General features: G+C 41.8%; 2 protein-coding genes across 3 annotated transcripts; both read left to right on the top strand.

The window, feature by feature from the left end:
* Positions 1-2: 2 nt before the first annotated feature.
* LOC129853283 (solute carrier family 2, facilitated glucose transporter member 8-like) lies at positions 3-16481 on the top strand. Of its 2 annotated transcripts, none has more exons than XM_055919163.1 (10): positions 3-1519; positions 1722-1884; positions 2230-2301; positions 2541-2640; positions 3400-3611; positions 4023-4172; positions 9511-9619; positions 10108-10275; positions 15041-15186; positions 15526-16481. In XM_055919163.1, exons 1-10 carry the CDS (start codon positions 1428-1430, stop codon positions 15667-15669), a joined length of 1356 nt encoding a protein of 451 aa, XP_055775138.1. In that variant the 5' UTR covers positions 3-1427; the 3' UTR covers positions 15670-16481. The 2 variants fall into 2 exon arrangements, with proteins under 2 accessions (XP_055775138.1, XP_055775137.1); XM_055919162.1 differs by having other exon boundaries at positions 2095-2301.
* Positions 16482-17386: 905 nt separating this feature from the next.
* Positions 17387-20116, top strand: lcn15 (lipocalin 15). The gene is made up of 7 exons (XM_055919166.1): positions 17387-17556; positions 18103-18242; positions 18554-18630; positions 18952-19062; positions 19180-19281; positions 19464-19489; positions 19597-20116. Exons 1-6 carry the CDS (start codon positions 17464-17466, stop codon positions 19487-19489), a joined length of 549 nt encoding a protein of 182 aa, XP_055775141.1. The 5' UTR covers positions 17387-17463; the 3' UTR covers positions 19597-20116.
* The last annotated feature ends 558 nt before the right edge of the window (positions 20117-20674 follow it).

Here is a 20674-nt window from a genome sequence, read left to right as displayed (position 1 = left end):
TAACCAAGGGAACGAACAACATGTGCATGAGCGGCTAGTGGATTTACCACGCCCATTCTGTCAGATTGATCACAAGCTTTTGTTGCATAAATGATGACAATTTTAATCTTTTGAGAAGTCTTTCGAACTTTAACCTGAAAGGCAAAGGAGATGCGATTTTTTTTACTCGGCCCATGAAAATAGGCACACGAAGTGAGGAATTTTTGTATGGCAGTCAAGGAGAGAGTGGGATGATTCGATTATGCTGAGCCCCGGGACCCCTGTAATAATGCTCGTGGCGTGCAAAAGCGGGAGTCGCGACCTTCTCAAATCGAACAGTAATCTGCTCCGCTCAGAAACACACAATATTTATTTTATATTAAATAAATGTTCGAATTTTAAAACTAGTTTTCATTGGGAAGGCAGATAAAGTGTTTTTTTCAAAGGCAATCATGTGAAAATAGCATCCTTATCATTACTCCTCGTGCTTAATTACGTACATTTTGTTTTGAGGCGATTTCGTCGTGGTCTGAACCGGGCTCCTGGCACACGCCCAGGAGGCAGCCCGTTCGAAACGAATAAAAACAACTTTCACCCGGGACAGATTAATCGAATCCCCTCATAGTGAATTTGGTAAACATCAATTATTATTTGCTAATTTCCTACATGAGGCGTATTTGATCGAATTTACGTTTCGTAATAGTTAGGTTGTTATAAATGCACTGATACAAGTGGACGCACGTGGCATTTCGGCAATAAAAAAACATTACTTTAAATGAGAAGTGTGCCTGTTGTCAGAGCTAGATAGAGGATTTTTAAGCAATAAGGCACGAGTGTGATATATTGGCCATATTTCACAAACCCCTGAGGTTCCTTGTCGCTATTATAAACTGGTTACCAAAGTAATTAGAGCAGTAAAAATACATTTTCTCATACCCGTGGTATACGCCAAATAGTTAATCTGTGTGGTTTACAGTTGGAGCAAATTAAGCATGTGGGCAAAGCCATGTACGAGCTAGCGAGATCCTATTGGCGCGTTGTAGCAGATATTTGCATATTTCCGTTAGGGAACGCCTTCCCTGTGAAACAAACTACGTCCTGGGAACAGCTGCACTTTTATTTTGAAAAACGAAACCGGAAATTGCAATTAATTGCTAGCATGCGCATCAGCTGATTATATGAAAACATAAAACCAGATTTGCCAATCCGCTGGTCGGTCGGTAAATTGACAACATTGAAACGGATATATTGCTTTAAAAATGGTAATATAATTATGATTTTCGTTCTTTCCTGATCATTGTCGTTTTGAATTAAGGGGTTCTAGTCTCACGAGCGGTGATAGATTTCCCTTCGCTTATATTATTTTGCACAGGTTTGCTAAATTATCTGTCGCTGGCTCTGCATGTCCAACATTCATTGTTGTCAAGTGACTGCGAACAGGACAAACCATGATTGAAATCCAAAATGAGTCAAGACGATTGCTTGATACAGAAGATGGAGAAGACACAGGAGTGAGGTCGGAACAGGACGCATATCTTGAGTAAGTTTGTGTTGTTGATTTTTTTGAAACATGTCTGCAAGAAAAGTTTGAACCCAATATCTTTGGTGGCCCTATACCACCTAACATGTTTTTCTTTACTAAAAACATGGTCTCGTTTTGTTGAGATGGTGAAGTCTTATATGTAATGTTATTGTTACAATAGATGCTGATTTGTAACCTCACCTGTTCTGTCTTTCAATAGCAAGGTGAAGAATGGAAAGCTGTTCCTGGCCTCTCTTGCAGCTGTCCTTGGTCCCTTGAGTTTTGGGTTTGTATTGGGGTACAGTTCCCCTGCCATCCCTGAACTAAGCACAATCGCTGACCCAAGATTACGACTAGACGATGACGAGGCTTCGTGGTTTGGGGTAAGATAAATTCTGGGACCCATGACAAGAATGTTTCCCCCCCCCTCTCATAATCCCACTAGGCTATGCTTTGAATCCTTGTCATGCTATAACAAGGACCCAGAGTTTTTCTAGGTCAGGCCACCCCACTTGGGGGGAAACTCAGGGCCCTAATCATTCCTGAATGGATGAAAGTGGACAATAGCCACTTATTTGACTTTTTTTTGGTAGTCTATCGTGACGATAGGAGCTGCTATAGGAGGTCTACTCGGCGGTTGGATGGTGGACAAGATCGGGAGGAAGCTGAGTCTTATGTTCTGCTCCCTACCTTATATCTTTGGTTTTACTATCGTTATTGCTGCTCAGAATGTCTGGATGCTGTATCTTGGGAGGGTACTCACAGGACTGGCAAGTGGGGTTACGTCACTCGTGGTGCCAGTAAGTACTATGGAATGTCTACTCTTATGCTATCAGTTTAAGGTCAGAGGGAGTTACAATTGACCAAGATGCATGATAAGTGTACTATGTGAATGCCTACATTCTAATGATCTTATTTCATCATGCATTCCTATTTTACATGGCACCTCAAATGTTGAATTATTTCTATTGATATGCCATGCTGCATACTCCTCCTGTGTGAAAATTGTTTTTCACTTTTCTCTTCCTCTGTGCTCTAGTTGTACATCTCAGAGATTGCCCATGAGCGTGTCCGTGGGACAATGGGCTCCTGTGTTCAACTCATGGTGGTCACAGGAATCATGGGGGCATATATAGCAGGTATGCCACAGGTGTCTGTTTGTTAGCAGTATTTGGATGTTATGATATTCAAAACGATAAAGTCATAAGTCTTGAACATTTTTTTTATACTGTATCTGGTCAGCGGTGAGGATTTCTGACAATGTCACTAAGGATTTCTCAGTATTGTACAACTTTGACAGAGGTTACAACAGTAGTCATACGGGTAGAGGTTCATGTTTTAATGATGTGGTGCAAGGTTTTATCAATCCCAATCAGTATTGGCAACCGAACCTTGATAATCATATCATGTGATCATCATCACCAGGAATGATCAAGATTCCACCCTGCTAACTGAGAGCTCTCATTTGTGCCAGCCTCCCAAGCCACCACTATGCCTAATCAAGTTACTGACATCACATGCTTGTTTCTCAAGATACTTTCCTCAATAGACAGTACTATTGCAGGCGTGGTAGGCTGTTTTGTCTCAGTAGTGTCTTATGTTTAGAAGGAATAGTCTTTGGCTGAGGAATGTTGTAAGGCAGAGGCTTTTCATTATCCCATTGTCTGTATATGCTCTTCTAATTATGCATTTATTTCCATTTAGTGAAGAGGTGATGGATACTAATAATCAACATTTATAGATTATCATTGTTCATCTTCTGGAGTTACATAATATCAACAACACCACTGTATCTGGAATCCAGAATGTCAGTAGTGGTTAATTTTTCACTGGGAAGGATCCAACTAGGGTCATCCCACTACTGTCCTCTCTCATTCCCTACTCTACTAACATCCCAGGGATGTTTCTGGACTGGCGCTGGCTGGCAATCTGCTGCTCCATCCCACCCACCATGATGATGGTGTTCATGTGTTTCATGCCCGAGACCCCCAGGTTCCTGCTGTCTCAGGGTAAACGGAGGGAAGCCGAGGAGGCAGTGCGCTTTCTGAGGGGGCCAGATGCCCCTGCAGAGTGGGAGTGTGCCCGCATTGAGGATGCTTCTGACGACCAGGTGAGCTTTGTGTATTCCCTAATAATCATGAGCTATAAGACTTTCTTTGAGAAAGACATTGTGCAATGGCATAATACAAGGGACAAAGGTATGGATTGTGAAATATTGAGTCACCTCTTAGTGTTGCACTTAACCAAATCAATAAGAACATGAGGGAAAAATCCAAAACTTTTAGCTGAAGGAACTCTGTCTTTACTTGCATGGTTTTGTATCTGAGTGAGTATATTCTGGTCAGCCTCACTACTATAGGGAAGCAGAGCAGAGAAACTTGGCAGAGCTGAGAAACGGTTGTCATCCATTCAGTGGATATAGTCTGAGCAGAATCAGGAACAAAGAAGCATGCTTCCACATCTGACTCATGTTAATGGGAATAAGAGGGTGTGATGACTGTGTGCTTTGTGTTAAACCCAGGGAGGTAGATTGGGGATGGCTGATCTTAAGAACCCTGGAGTATACAAGCCCCTTGGAGTGGGCATCATGTTGATGCTCTTCCAACAGCTCACCGGTATCAACGCCATCATGTTCTATGCTGAGACTATCTTCGAGGAAGCCCATTTTAAGGTAAGAATTGTTGAGGTATTTTGGCTGCTGGAATGAGCTATTTTATTTTTTATGATTACAGTTTTAATACACTGATCAAAAATATAAATGCAACAATGTCAAAGAATTTACTGAGTTACAGTTCATATAAGTCTTCGAAAGCCAAGTCAACAAACAGATCACTGACCATCTCGAATCCCACCGTACCTTCTCCGCTGTGCAATCCGGTTTCCGAGCCGGTCACGGTTGTACCTCAGCCACGCTCAAGGTACTAAACGATATCATAACCGCCATCGATAAAAGACATTACTGTGCAGCCGTCTTCATCGACCTGGCCAAGGCTTTCGACTCTGTCAATCACCATATTCTTATCGGCAGACTCAATAGCCTCGGTTTTTCTAATGACTGCCTTGCCTGGTTCACCAACTACTTTGCAGACAGAGTTCAGTGTGTCAAATCGGAGGGCATGTTGTCCGGTCCTCTGGCAGTCTCTATGGGGGTACCACAGGGTTCAATTCTCGGGCCGACTCTTTTCTCTGTATACATCAATGATGTTGCTCTTGCTGCGGGCGATTCCCTGATCCACCTCTACGCAGACGACACCATTCTGTATACTTCCGGCCCTTCCCTGGACACTGTGCTATCTAACCTCCAAACGAGCTTCAATGCCATACAACACTCCTTCCGTGGCCTCCAACTGCTCTTAAACGCTAGTAAAACCAAATGCATGCTTTTCAACCGTTCGCTGCCTGCACCCGCACGCCCGACTAGCATCACCACCCTGGACGGTTCCGACCTAGAATATGTGGACATCTATAAGTACCTAGGTGTCTGGCTAGACTGCAAACTCTCCTTCCAGACTCATATCAAACATCTCCAATCCAAAATCAAATCTAGAGTCGGCTTTCTATTCCGGAACAAAGCCTCCTTCACTCACGCCGCCAAACTTACCCTAGTAAAACTGACTATCCTACCGATCCTCGACTTTGGCGATGTCATCTACAAAATAGCTTCCAATACTCTACTCAGCAAACTGGATGCAGTTTATCACAGTGCCATCCGTTTTGTTACTAAAGCACCTTATACGACCCACCACTGCGACCTGTATGCCCTAGTCGGCTGGCCCTCGCTACATGTTCGTCGTCAGACCCACTGGCTCTAGGTCATCTACAAGGCTATGCTAGGTAAAGTGCCGCCTTATCTCAGTTCACTGGTCACGATGGCTACACCCACCTGTAGCACGCGCTCCAGCAGGTGTATCTCACTGATCATCCCTAAAGCCAAAACCTCATTTGGACGCCTTTCCTTCCAGTTCTCTGCTGCCTGCGACTGGAACGAATTGCAAAAATCTCTGAAGTTGGAGACTTATCTCCCTCAACAACTTTAAAAATCTGCTATCCGAGCAGCTAACCGATCGCTGCAGCTGTACATAGTCCATCTGTAAACTACCCACCCAATTTACCTACCTCACCCCCATACTGCTTTTATTTATTTACTTTTCTGCTCTTTTGCACACCAGTATCTCTTCTTGCACATGATCATCTGATGATTTATCACTCCAGTGTTAATCTGATAAATTGTAATTATTCGATTTATTGCCTACCTCATGCCTTTTGCACACATTGTATATAGATTCTCTTTTATCTACCATTTTATTGACTTGTCTATTGTTTACTCCATGTGTAACTCTGTTGTTGTCTGTTCACACTGCTATGCTTTATCTTGGCCAGGTCGCAGTTGCAAATGAGAACTTGTTCTCAACTAGCCTACCTGGTTAAATAAAGGTGAAATAAAAAATAAAAAAATAAATAAGGAAATCAGTCAATTTAAATAAATTTAAAACTGACATTTTCAGCCTCCAGGAATTGTGTACAGATTCTTGCGCTGTGGGGCTGTGCATTATCATGCTGATACATGAGGTGATGGTGGCGGATGAATGGTACAACAATGGTCCTCAGGATCTCGTAATGGTATATTTGTGCATTCAAATCTCCATTTGATAAAATGCAATTGTCTTCATTGTCCATAGCTTATGCCTGCCCATACCATAACCCCACCGCCATGGGGCATTCTGTTCACAATGTTGACTTCAGCAAACCCCTCGCCCACATGAGGCCATCTGCCCAGTACAATTGGAACCGGGATTCATCTGTGAAGAGCCCACTACTCCAGCTTGCCATTGTGATTTTACTTTCATTCATCTGATGACTTATTTATTTAATCCACTAACTATGTTTAATTGTTACCCGATTTGAAATGATCACGTAACAATTAACTCAAAAGGAATTTGGGGCACCACGGAAGAGGTTAAGAGATACCATAGACTTTAATTCGGGAGATGGTAAATCTATTACATTGATAAACAGTTATCTTATTAACTATTACCTCATATCATCATTCAGAACAGTTGTAATCTCATGCATCTGTAAAAAAAACAGCCTTACTCATGATTCAGTACTACACAAATTGGTTTATTTGCTAGCGAACTAAGTGATAACATACACACTTAATACATGAAACAAAGGTCCCTAGCGGACTTTTACAATATGGTGGCTTTTTACACAACAACATGGAGGGGGAGAGAAAGACACTTATCGTCGATACATTTCAGAACTATTCTCCTTAATCATATAGTTTGCACACGAACCACTGCCCGTTTGGAATAAGAAATCATGAATGTTTTTGTCTGAGTGCCTTAGTTTGTCGTTTATCTGTCGGAACCAGCCCTCCTTAGGAAGGTTGTTGGCCTTTCAGTGGCAAGCTGTATGGCTCTGATTGTCCGAAGGGGTCTCCCTGTCCCGTTTTCTACTGTTATTCACTCTGGAAGATAGCTAGCTAGCCAGCCGTGTCGATGGTTCCCACTGGGTGATGAGACTAGCGTACAGGGATTGTCTGGAAGGTGAGCTTCTCACCAACACCTCATGTTGATGTTCAGGATTCAGACCACTTTACACGAACAGCTGCAACCTGGCAATGTTCTGGTCTCGTCTGGGAGGTGAGGTATTTTCTTCAGCTCGTGTTGAGGTTTAAAGTTCCAACCATTTCAAACGTGTAACTCCCTCACATTTCCTGGTCTAATTTTAATTTCTGTTGGAAATCCTTTTATGTACTCTGGCCAAAGGGGAAGGTTCAGTTAGTCTGATATGCTCTCTGGCTACTTATGCAGTTTATAGGGGAGAGATTATCTTATAAACTCAGCAAAAAAGGAAACACCCTTTCACTGTCAACCTCATTTATTTTCAGCAAACTTAACATGTGTAAATAGTTGTATGAACATAACAAGATTCAACAACTGAGACATAAACTGAACAAGTTCCACAGACCTGTGACTAACAGAAATGGAATGTGTCCTGGAACAAAGGGGGGTCAAAATCAAAAGTAACAGTCAGTATCTGGTATGGCCACCAGTGGCATTAAGCACTGCAGTGCATCTCCTCCTCATGGACTGCACCAGATTTGCCAGTTCTTGCTGTGCGATGTTACCCCACTCTTCCACCAAGGCACCTGCAAGTTCCCGGACATTTCTGGAGGGAATAGCCCTAGCCATCACCCTCCGATCCAACAGGTCCTAGACGTGCTCAATGGGATTGAGATCCGGGCTCTTCGCTGCCCATGGCAGAACACTGACATTCCTGACTTGCAGGAAATCACGCACAGAACGAGCAGACACGTGGTCTGCCACTGCGAGGACGATCAGCTGTCGGTCCTGTCTCCATGTAGCGCCGTCTTAGGCGTCTCAGTACGGACGTTGCAATTTATTGCCCTGGCCACATCTGCAGTCCTCATGCCTCCTTGCAGCATGCCTAAAGCACGTTCACGCAGATGAGCAGGGACCCTGGGCATCTTTCTTTTGCTGTTTTTCAGAGTCAGTGAAAAGGCCTCTTCAGTGTCCTAAGTTTTCATAACTGTGACCTTAATTGCTTACTGTCTGTAAGCTGTTAGTGTCTTAACGACCGTTCGACAGGTGCATGTTCATAAAAATGTTTTATGGTTCATGGAACAAGCATGGGAAACAGTGTTTAAACCCTTTACAATGAAGATCTGTGAAGTTATTTGGATTTTTACGAATTATCTTAAAGACAGGTGTTTTTATGATGAGTTTACCTCCTAAAATCACATTCCTATCTTAACAAAATTAAGTTCATAATTGCTACTATTATATGCACAACATATTGGATGGAAACTTGACATAAAGGGGATATACTTATTGTATTTCGTCCATACAATTTTTAATGACGCCACAAAAACATGACATTAGTTTTCTATAGCTCCTGACAGACCATTCCCCACCCTATGTTAGAATTATTGTTCCAGTATTCACGTTTGACTGTTTAGAGTTTGTGGGAAAAGCCTGTTTACAAAGACATTCCTTTTGTTCATACTAGAGGGCAATAGAGTCCTTCTCCTGTAATGTACAACAGTGTGAACTGTCGACCATCCAGCAGCTCCACCCTCTGTGGGTGAGAGCGGGCCTGGTTACTGTCAGCAATTGCCAAGCTGATCTGACCCATTCTGATCCTCACAGGACAGTCATGACACCATCGAAGATGTGCATTTGCCATCTGAAGTCGGTAACGACGCCGAACTGCAGTCGGCTCAAGATGCTGGTGAGGACAACGAGTACGCAGATGAGCTTCCCTGAGACGGTTTCTGATAGTTTGTGCAGAAATTCTTTGGTTGTGCAAACCCACAGTAATCCGCTGTCTGGGTGTCTGGTCTCAGATGATCCCGCAGGTGAAATGGCCGGATCTGGAGGTCCTGTGCTGGCGTGGTTACACATGGTCTGCGCTTTTGAGGTCGGTTGGCCGTACTGCCAAATTCTCTAAGACGATGTTGGAGTCAGTTTATGGTAGAGAAATTAACATTCAATTCTTTGGCAACAGCTTTGGTGGACATTCCTGCAGTCAGCATGCCAATTGCACGCTCCCTGAACTTGAGACATTTGTGGCATTGTGTTGTGACAACTGCTAATTTAAGTGGTGTTTTATTGTCCCCAGAAAGTGCACCTCTGTAATGGCCATGCAGTTTAATCAGCTTCTTGGTATGCCACACCTGTCAGGTGGAGGGATTATCTTGGCAAATGGAGAAACGCTCACTAACGGATGTAAACAAATTTGTGCACACAATTTGAGATCAGCTTTTTGGGCATCTTTTATTTCAGCTCATTAAACATGGGACCAGCACTTTACATGTTGCGTTTATGTTTTTGTTCAGTGTTGATTTATTGGTTCAATTTGTTTGTCTTTTCACATTACTATTCATAAGCTGTAATATGATTATATAAATATCGATACTATGGATATTGACATGCCAGTGGGGTTAAATGTATTAAATGGCAGATGGTGATTTTGTTTTTCAGAACAGCAATGTTGCTACGGTGGTAGTAGCAGCAATCCAGGTAGTGTTCACTGCAGTAGCAGCATTGGTCATGGACCGCGCTGGAAGAAAGCTTCTCCTCATCCTCTCAGGTGCATATGTCTCACAAGCGTGTCTGTGTAATATCGGATACTTAACTTTCCTCCACCACTGATTATAATGCATCAATTGAGTCCTTTGTGGCAATCCCGCTCAATGTAGGGGGTGGAAATAAGGCGCTGTCAAGCTTGACATCAGATTATCTCACCCAAACTGGGCCCCAACTCCCTAAAAATAATTGTTCAATGGCGGATGTGCATAAATATGGAGGCCTCCATGCACTTACCACAAATGCCTCGTTTGCTGTATTGTAGGTTGCTCTCCCTAATTTTATTTTATATCGGCATTAGCACAGTACACGATCCAAATCTCCAAAGACGCCAGCAATTCAAAAAGAGGAAGAAAAAGTAGATTGAGCCGTGTCGCGTGCCAGTTTTTAAAAACTGTTTTAGAACTATGACATGTCTGTACTCTGCCATCTTTATGCACGTTCACCATTGTGAAAAGAAATGTCAATTTCTCCCTCCCTTTATATATCAAGGAGTTTCTATGTGCCTAAGCACTGCTGCCTTTGGTGTTTACTTCAAGTTGTCCAGTGAAACCCATGGTAACTCCTCAGGACTTTGCTTAGTAGAGAGTCCCCTAGCAGAGGACCCTGCGGCTGGGCTGTCCTGGCTCGCACTGGCCAGCATGGGCTTCTTCATCACAGGTGAGCTCCACACTTAGATTGGGCTCTGTCTAGTCTAGAAAACAGTGACTATTGTTGCCCAGCAAACTATCCTGACTAGATAAACACATTTAAAACATTGTTGGCAATGTACAGTGCATTTGGAAAGAATTCAGACCCCTTTATCCAAATACATTTTAGAATAAGGCTGTATTACTTTTTGTTTTATCTCTCAATGTACACAACCCCATAATGACAAAGCGAAAACAGGTTTAAAAAAATGTTTGTATTTTTATGTAAAAAAAATAAATAAACGTTATTTACATTAGTATTCAGACCCTTTGCAATGAGACTCGAAATTGAGCTCAGGTACATCCTGTTTCATTGATTATCCTTCAGATGTTTCTACAACTTGATTTGGAGTCCACCTGTGGTGAATTCAATTGTTTGGATATGATTTGGAAAGGCACACACCTGTCTGTAAGGTCCCACCGTTAACAGTGCATGTCAGAGCAAAATCCAAGCCATGAGGTTGAAGGAATTGCTGTTGGATTGTGTCGCGGCACAGATCTGGAGGAAGGGTTCCAAAACATTTCTACAGAATTGAAGGTACCCAAGAACAGTGGCCGCTATCATTCTTAAATGGAAGGAGTTTGGAACAACCAAGACTCTTCTAGAGCGGTCCACCCGTCAAAACTGAGCAATCGGGGGAGAATGGCCTTGGTCAGGGAGGTGACCAAGAACCCGATGGTCAGTCTGACAGAGCTTCCAGAGTTCCTCTGTGGAGATGGGAAAACCTTCCAGAAAGACAACCATCTCTGCAGCACCTCACCAATCAGGCTTTTATGGTAGTGGTTTCACAGAAGCCACTCCTCAGTAAAAGGCACATGACAGCCTGTTTGGAGTTTGCCAAAAGGCACCTAAAGAAACGAGCTTCTCTGGTCTGAAACAAGCAAACACAGGAATGGCTTTGGGACAAGTCTCAATGTCCTTGAGTGGCCCGGACTTGAACACGATCAAACATCTCTGGAGAGACCTGAAAAATAGCTATGCAGCTAATAAAAAATAGTTTTTGTAGATTCTCATTTATACATTATATAAATTAGGATCAAGCTCCCTGATTGGATAAAAATGATAACTTTAACACTTCCCTGTTATTTTATTTATCCCCATCCAACCTGACAGCGCTTGAGAGGATCTGCAGAGAAGAATGGGAGAAACTCACCAAATATAGGGGAGCCACGCTTGTAGCGTCATACCCAAGAAGACTCGTTGACACTGACGTCTTGCTTCCGGACAAGCTAAACACCTTCGGCCACTTTGAGGATAACACAGTGCCATCGACACGGCCTGCTACCAATGACTGTGGGCTCTCCTCCGTGGCCTACTCGATTTAAGACATTTTAAGCGTGTTAACCCTCCAAAGGCTGCCGGCCCAGACGGCATCCCTAGCCGTGTCCTCAGCGCATGCACCGACCAGCTGGCTGGTGTGTTTACGAACATATTCAATCTCTCCCTATCTGAACTAAATGACTATTGGCCCCCTTAGCACTCACTTTTGTCATCATGAAGTGCTTTGAGAGACTAGTCCAGGATCATATCACCTCTACCTTACCTTTCACCCTAGACCCACTTACATTTGCTTACCACCCCAATAGAGCCACAGATGATGCCATCACACTGCTCTATCCCATCTGGACAAGAGAAATACCTATGTAAGAATGCTGTTCATTGACTATAGCTCAGCATTCAACACCGTAGTACCCTCCATGCTCATTATTAAGCTTGAGGCCCTGGGTCTGCACCCCGCCTTGTGTAACTGGGTCCTGGACTACCTGATGGGCTGCCCCATGTGGTGACGGTAGGGAACAACACTTCCACTTCGCTGATCCTTGACACTGGGGCCCCCACAAGGGTGTGTGCTCAGCCCATCCTCTACTTCCTGTTCACCCATGACTGTGTGGCCAAGCACACCACCAACTCAATCATCAAGTTTGCAGATGACTCAACAGTAGTAGGCTTGATTACCAACAATGAAGAAACAGCCTACAGGGAGGTGAGGGCTCTGGGAGTGTGGTGCCGGGAAAATAACCTCTCACTCAAAGTTAACAAAACAAAGATGATCCTGGACTTCAGGAAACAGCAGAGGGAGCACCCCCCTATCCACATCAACGAGACCGCAGTGGAGAAGGTGGAAAGCTTCAAGTTTCTCGGTGTACACATCACTGACAAGCTGAAATGGTCCAACCACACAGTGTGAAGGCGCAACAGCGCCTCTTCAACCTCAGGCGGCTGAAGAAATTTGGCTTGGCACCCTCAAACCTTTACAGATGCACAATTTGAGAGCATCCTGTCGGGCTGGATCGCCGCCTGGTACGGGAACTGCACCACCTGCAACCACAGGGCTCTCCAGAGGGTGTTGCGGTCTGCACAACGCATCACCAGGGACAAACTACCTGCCCTCCAGGACATCTACAGCACCCGATGTCTCAGGAGGGCCAAAAAGATAATCAAGGACAACAACCACCCGAGCCACTGCCCGTTCACCCCGCTATCATTCAGAAGGCGAGGTCAGTACAGGGGCATCAAAGCTGGGACCGATAGAAGTTGTTTTTCAGTCTCTCAAGCCATCAGACTGTTTAAATAGCCATCACTAGCACATTAGAGGCTAATGCCTTAGACTTAATCACTGGCCACTTTAATAAACGGAACACCAGTCACTTTAATGTTTACATATTTTTGCATTTCTCATCTATGTATATACTGTTCAGTCGTGGCCAAAAGTTGAGTGACACAAATATTAATTTTCACAAAGTTTGCTGCTTCATTGTCTTTAGATATTTGTCAGATGTTACTATGGACTACTGAAGTATAATTACAAGCATTTCATACGTGTCAAAGGCTTTTATTGACAATTACATGACGTTGATGCAAAGAGTCAATATTGGCAGTGTTGACCCTTCTTTTTCAAGGACTCTGCAATCCGCCCTGGCATGCTGTCAATTAACTTCTGGGCCACATCCTGACTGATGGCAGCCCATTCTTGCATAATCAATGCTTGGAGTTTGTCTGAATTTGTAGGTTTTTGTTTGTCCACCCGCCTCTTGAGGATTGACCACAAGATCTCAATGGGATTAAGGTCTGGGGAGTTTCCTGGCCATGGACCCAAAAGATCGATGTTTTGTTCCCCGAGCCACTTAGTTATCACTTTTGCCTTATGGCAAGGTGCTCCATCATGCTGGAAAAGGCATTGTTCGTCACAACTGTTACTGGATGGTTGGGAGAAGTTGCTCTCAGAGGATGTGTTTGTACCTTTTCTTTATTCATGGCTGTGTTCTTAGGCAAAATTGTGAGTGAGCCTACTCCCTTGGCTGAGATGCAACCCCACACATGAATGGTCTCTGGATGCTTTACTGTTGGCATGACACAGGACTGATGGTAGCGCTCACCTTCTCCGGACAAGCTTTTTTTCCGGATGCCCCAAACAATAGGAAAGGGGTTTTATCAGAGAAAATTACTTTACCCTAGTCCTTAGCAGTCCAATCCCTGTACCTTTTGCAGAGTATCAGTCTGTCCCTGATGTTTTTCCTGGAGAGAAGTGGCTACTTTGCTGCCCTTTGACACCAGGCCATCCTCCAAATCTTTACCTCACTGTGCGTGCAGATGCACTCACACCTGCCTGCTGCCATTCCTGAGCAAGCTCTGTACTGGTGGTGCCCTGATCCCGCAGCTGAATCAACTTTAGGAGACGGTCCTGGCGCTTGTTGGACTTTCTTGGGTGCCCTGAAGCCTTCACAACAATTGAACCGCTCTCTTTGAAGTTCTTGATCTGATAAATCGTTGTTTTAGGTGCAATCTTACTGGCAGAAATATCCTTGCCTGTGAAGCCCTTTTTGTGCAAAGCAATGATGACGGCGCATGTTTCCTTGCAGGTAACCATGATTGACAGAGGAAGAACAATGATTCCATGCATCACCCTCCTTTTGAAGCTTCCAGTCTGTTATTTGAACTCAATCAGCATGACAGAGTGATCTCCAGCCTTATCCTCGTCAACACTCAGTCCTGTGTTAACGAGAGAATCAGACATGTCATCTGGTCCTTTGTGGCAGGGCTGAAATGCAGTGGAAATGTTTTTTGGGGATTCAGTTCATTTGCATGGCAAAGAGGGACTTTGCAATTAATTGCAATTCATCTGATCCCTCTCCATAACATTCTGGAGTATGCAATTTGCCATCATACAAACTGAGGCAGCAGACTTTGAAAATTGTATATTTATGTCATTCTCAACTTTTGGCCACAATTCTATTCTACTGTATCTTAGTCTATGCCGCTCTGACATTGCTCGTTCATGTATTTATATATTCTTAATTCCATTCCTTTACTTAGATTTGTGTGTATTGGGTATATGTTGTGAAATTGTTAGACATTACTGCACTGTCGGCACTAAACACAATCATTTCGCTTTGAATACTTATGTAAATGTGATGTTTCAGTTTTGCTAAAATGTATAACCTGTGTTTGCATTTATAATTGTTGTGGGGTAAAACAGTTGTATACATTTTAGAAAGGCTGTAGAGTAACAATCTGGAAAAAGTTGAGGGTTTTGAATACTTTTCGAATGCACTGTAGGAGTGTTTAGTAATGTTTTTAGAGTATAGTGGGTTTCGTCACTTAAGTTGTTCCATGTCTTTTGGCTATAATATTGAAATTACTATTAACCATATACTAATTTATATTTTAAGTTCAGATCTGACATTTTGCCTCGTGTGATATGTTTTCTCATCGGCATACCCTGTTGTCCATTCAGGTTTTTCTCTTGGTTGGGGTCCCATCCCCTGGCTGGTGATGTCTGAGATCTTTCCTTCGCGAGTAAAGGGGTTTGCCAGCTCTGTTTGTGTCCTCACCAACTGGGGCTCTGCCTTCATCATCACCAAGACCTTCCAGGACCTGATGGTGAGTACTGATTTGGGGCATTGTGTGGGGGATAAAGGGATGTTGAGCAGGCAGAGGGCTTGGCAGGAAGCCATTTTGCAGTTATGGTTTGCATGTTCTTAGCATAGCAGAGACAAATGTCTATGTAAACTTCAACATGTATTATTACAGATACACAAACATGGCTATGTATACAGTTCGACACTAAATGTGTCGAACAAGGTAGTTTACGCTGCAGTTCAGGTGCAGTGTCCAAGACAAAACAGTTTAGAGGATCAGCTAAGATGTCTGAGGTAATACTGGTAACTGTAAGGATGAATTTGGGAATTGTAATAACAATCCATGATAAATGTATTTCAGGACCTTCTAACCAGTGCTGGGACCTTCTGGCTGTTTTCTGGGTGTTGTGCGCTCAACATAGTCTTCACCATCCTCTTTGTCCCGGAGACCAAAGGCAAAACTCTGGAGCAGATCCAGACACTATTCAAAGGGACTCCAGAATAATTAAGCTACAATAGACAAACTTAATGCCAACCCCAAATATAACATCAACAAGGACAGAACTAGAGTTTCAAGCATCTCACGATACTTTGTGGTCAATAGTTTTCTGGGTAGTCCTATCTGGATGGTACTTCGATAGATTATCATCTTATTCTGTGACTTGAAAAGGTAAAATGGTTGCAGCTGACTTATGCCTATTTGATACTCTCAGACTTAATAGTGGGCCTTGCATTCTGAGCCATTGGCCTTTTGGGCATCCTGATTGAATGCTGGACCTCTTAAGCCCCCTTTTTTACCCCTCAAAAAATTTGCTGGATTAGTTCAGTTCATACATCACACTTGAAGATTCACAATGTGTGCTCCAGAAATATATCAATTCTACTTACAATGCTTGCATTTCATTATGTTTATGTATTTTTTGTTTACAGTACAAGAACAGTTTACAACATTTTCAAATGTGAGAGAACAATTAAAGCTATGTGCATGTAAGTAAGAATTTGGCCCATATTGATAATTAGATAGTTTACTGATTTAATGTTCTCTTTGTACCATGGGGGTATACATTTGTAAGTGTGCACAAATGTCTTGTTGGAATTATTTGTCATGTTTTTCTTCTGAAATAACAATGTTTTTACTGAAACATTTTTAGAAAGGTGGAGAAAAGTATGTAATTTGGTAAGAATGGCTGTGTGACTACACATGAAGTATCAATGCACAATGTAATATGTGGTATACTATTACCGGTTCCAAAACATGAAACTAAATGTGCTACAGTAGTGAATGGTCATATGTTAATAAAAGACTTGTCTATTTCATCCATACTAGCACTGTACATTTTTTTTTTCTCTCATAGACATTCTATTTGTTTTTTAAATTCTGAATAGTTCTAGAGGTTATGGTCTATTCAGTGGGCACTCAACTATGGAAGCGTAACGGTTAGAGGGTTTCCAGTTTGAAACCCAGGTCTGACGGGACAATTCTGGCGGGAAGTGAGCTGGCAACCAGAGATTTGCTGGTATCAAATCCTAGATGCCATTGCCTTGAGCACAACTGCTCCATGGGCGACCAGTGTGCATCCCCCTCCAACCTGTGTGTCTGTCGGCGGGGCTGGGATAAAAGCTTAAGTCGACTTTGTGTATAATTGATGAATAAAGTGATTTTAACAAGACTAAATGAAATTGCTATTGCAATGACATGAGTGTGTGTGACTAACCCTTGAGAGACATTTCTCAAACTTGGTGGGTCTTTTGATCGCCTACACCTGCAATTATCTGCCTTCACATCTTACATTTGTATAAACTTGTAAGACCATTTGGTGACTTATACACTTTTAATGTCATTAACATTTTCTGAGATTATACAGTATGTCGTCTATAATGTTTTAAATCCTTTCAACTTTGAATGGAAAAGTCAGCTTTGTTTCCTGGCCTCTCACGTTAGGAATGAGTCTCCATTATGTTAAGCATATTTTATCACCTCTGTTAAAAGACTAGATGCATCATTACAATGTGGAATTTACATTCTGAAAAGTGTTATCTTTTTTTGTTGGACAATAGGGTATGTTTCAGTATTCCCAACACGACTTTATCCTTTGAAAAGTGATTATGCATTACCCACAGGGTACAGGAATGTGCAATTACCTAATTGGTGGCAGGTGAATGTGAAGGCGGCATTAGGAACATTTCCAAGTACTTAGAGGAAGATATAAAGGTCCACATCCAGGAGACCTCCCACTCTTATCTATTTGATTCTACCTGCTTGGTCTCACAACAGGGTCTGTTTCTCTATTTGTTCATCATGTTTTTAGTGGTGACCGTCTTCAGCGTGATGCTATGGACTCAGTGTATCAATGCTGATATTCATCCACAACAGGACTTTGATCTACAAAGGGTGAGAACAATGGTATATTTGTCAATGTGCTGTGGTAGGCTGTTTTTTCTGATAAAAGCATTGTGGTTCTTTGATCTTTATTATGGGTTTTACTCTTTGTTAAATGCCTGCTTTAGACCATTTTTATTTATCCTCTGAAATCTGATTAACTACATGTATCTATGGTAAATGTCTGTCTAACCATAGTATATGGAAAACCTTGTTGGAAACAAAAGTTACTGAATTGAAAAACAAACAGTAGCGAGGTCAAAGAACAGCGGAATTTCAACTTTGTTGTTGTTTGTTTAGACCATTACATAAGATTGGTCTTTTTGTGTGTTTTGAATCCTGTTTTGTGAACATTTATTGTAACGTGTACCCTGAAATATTATTTTAAAGCAATTATTATTTGTTCATTTTAAACAATGCTGTTCTCTCGTCAATATATGTTTAAAAACACAATTGTGTTAATACTAAACTTGATGGATTTTGATGGAAGGATTTTATTTCCCTATTTAATGTCATAAGGAATAATGTATTGTCTAACATTCTTAGTGATTTGCTCAGTTTTCAGGACAGTGGTATCGTGTTGGCCTGGCATATGACTCACCAGAATTTGTGCCATGGAGAAGTTATGTGCAGGTCTCCAATGGGAATGTAACCTATGATATGGATGGCAATGCCAACCTAACCGTATGGGGGACAGGGTATTTACCCTATTTTGCTTTTTAAATGAGATCTACACTCCAACAAATAAAAACATTGTAGTTAATAGGAACATTACACATCAGTCAATAAGTTAACACTGGGATAAACTTTATACTGACTATGACTTTCAGTAATAGGCCATTATAAATGCTTATCAATGTTTATAAATGCTTATAGATGCTTATGTTTATAAATGCTTAAATACTCAAGTAGTAAAAGTACACACTATTTATAATATGTGTATTAATACATGTTATAAATACTTGAAACACACAAAACCATAACCCCTTTCTCAATTTCCTGTTGTCAGGTTAAAAGGTTGCATGTGCCGTGTGTACTACTACCAGAAGACTGACCTCCCAGGCCAGTTCAACTACTTTAGTGACCGTAAGTTATGCTTCCTTCCTCGAGCTGGTTAGAGGAGATGGTATGAGGGAGGAGACACAGTAAAGCATGGGGTAAATGTAGAAATAGACACGCCGATGTTGACACTGCAGTGGGAGCAGGAGTACAGACATCCGTTTCTTATGTATGTTAGATTCTAACCCTAACCCTTCCTATAATCCATTTGTGTTTCAATGTATGATGAAGGTTGCTGATCCACTATTATCTGTGCTATTTTTGTTGCTGGTATCATGTCCTGAGCCTATAAAGATAAACAATTTCAAACCATAAAGTATTCTAACTAACAAATTACCTAATTGACAGGCCATCAGATATTGAAGGACATCACCGTGGTGGAGAGCAATTACACTGAATATGGTCTGGTGGTGAAATACAAGAAGATTGTGAAAGAATTCTCCCAGGTGTCTCTTTATGGTAAAGATAATTTACCTACAGAATTGTCTCATGTGGATCACCTTACTCCTACAGTTATTCTAGTCATTATCAAAAAAGTATGTTTTTCTCACTATTTCCCACTCTGTTTTTCTAAAGGTCGCTCACCAACGCTGAGAAAAGAATTGGTGGAGAGATTTAGAAACTATTCTCTGTCTCTGGGATTCTCTGCAGACTCCATTCTGACCCCATCGTTCGTAGGTAAATATGACTGATCAAACACAGTACAAACTGTCAGATGAAAGTAGCGTAGGACTTGGACTGGTGCCATTGAACTGTATATAATCTTTGTCCCAGTTTCCAAAAATTACTAAATGTGTTATGTTATGCTTTAAAATTTCACCTTTTGTTGTTTTCATGTTTTCACTCTACTACTTATACAGATCCCTGCTCTGATTGCGGACATTAAGTGAGTAGAAATTACATTAAATGAGAATAACATTTCTATAGCAACAGGGTTTTCTGAGCGTTTCTATGTTCTGCTTTTTATATAATAAAATCTGCTCACTTTTTAAGGACCTAACAGCAAACATTGGTTAAAAAAACTCCACACCATCATACTGGACCAAGATAGGAGCGCATCACCCTTACATATCCTGGGTCTTCTGTTTCGCTCTCTACTTTACATACATGTATTGTACAATAACACTATTGAATACACAGAGAACTGTTGCCATACTCTATAACAGGTCTGAGTCATATTACTCATATATGTCACTGCCTAACGTGTTGTACATGAAGAATCTGTTTTAAAACCAGAGGTTATGATTGTTAATACAACAAACGTTGTATTTAATATGGGATAGTGGGTTGAAATGTCTTGAAGGTTGACTTTGGAAGCTATCAATATAACCCTATTACCTGAGGGAAAACAGAGGCCTGCTTAACATTATTGCTGAACCACTCAACATCGCTTTACATCATTAAACCTTTCTATTTAAATCTCAGGTTTTCTGTAAGCAAATGTACACAATTTATACTGTATACACAGGTCCGGAAATCAACAATAAACAAGATTTTGAATAGAATAACTTTATTTTTCCCTTGAGGGAATTTCTTGCCTGGTGAAAACAAAACAAGGAACTTGTGTATTTGTCTAATTGTACTTGAGCAGATCTGCCCCACGTTTTACCAAACCATTTCAGCTCCCTCTAGTGGGTCTTAACAAAGCCATTTAAGAATTTTGTCAGTGTTCATTCAATGTCAGTATAGACCATGATTTTAGTTTTTTAAGAAATGTCCTCCCATAATAGATCCATAGACACTGTGTGAAAAAGAGTGGACCTGTAGAAGGGAAACAACTTGGTTCTGGAGCTTGAACCAATAAAGCCATAGTTATACCAAGTGCACTAATGGGCTAATACACTTATAACAACTATTTCACTTTTTAGGTGGTATGCTGAAAATGCCAACACAAAATGGGTCTTGCTTCCAACAAGGCCAGAGTGACTGTGATGACACTCATGTTGCACTTTCCACCAAATTATGGGGAACAGCTGGGAATGGGATAAGGGTTTGAACAGTTCATCTGAGGTTATAGAGCATGACTGAGTTTACACTATAAAGGTCTAGACTCCAGACACCTTGGTTGATG

Source organism: Salvelinus fontinalis, chromosome 4, assembly GCF_029448725.1.
Source record: "Salvelinus fontinalis isolate EN_2023a chromosome 4, ASM2944872v1, whole genome shotgun sequence".
Taxonomy (NCBI): Eukaryota; Metazoa; Chordata; class Actinopteri; order Salmoniformes; family Salmonidae; genus Salvelinus; species Salvelinus fontinalis.
This window is presented reverse-complemented; position numbering and strand designations above follow the sequence as displayed.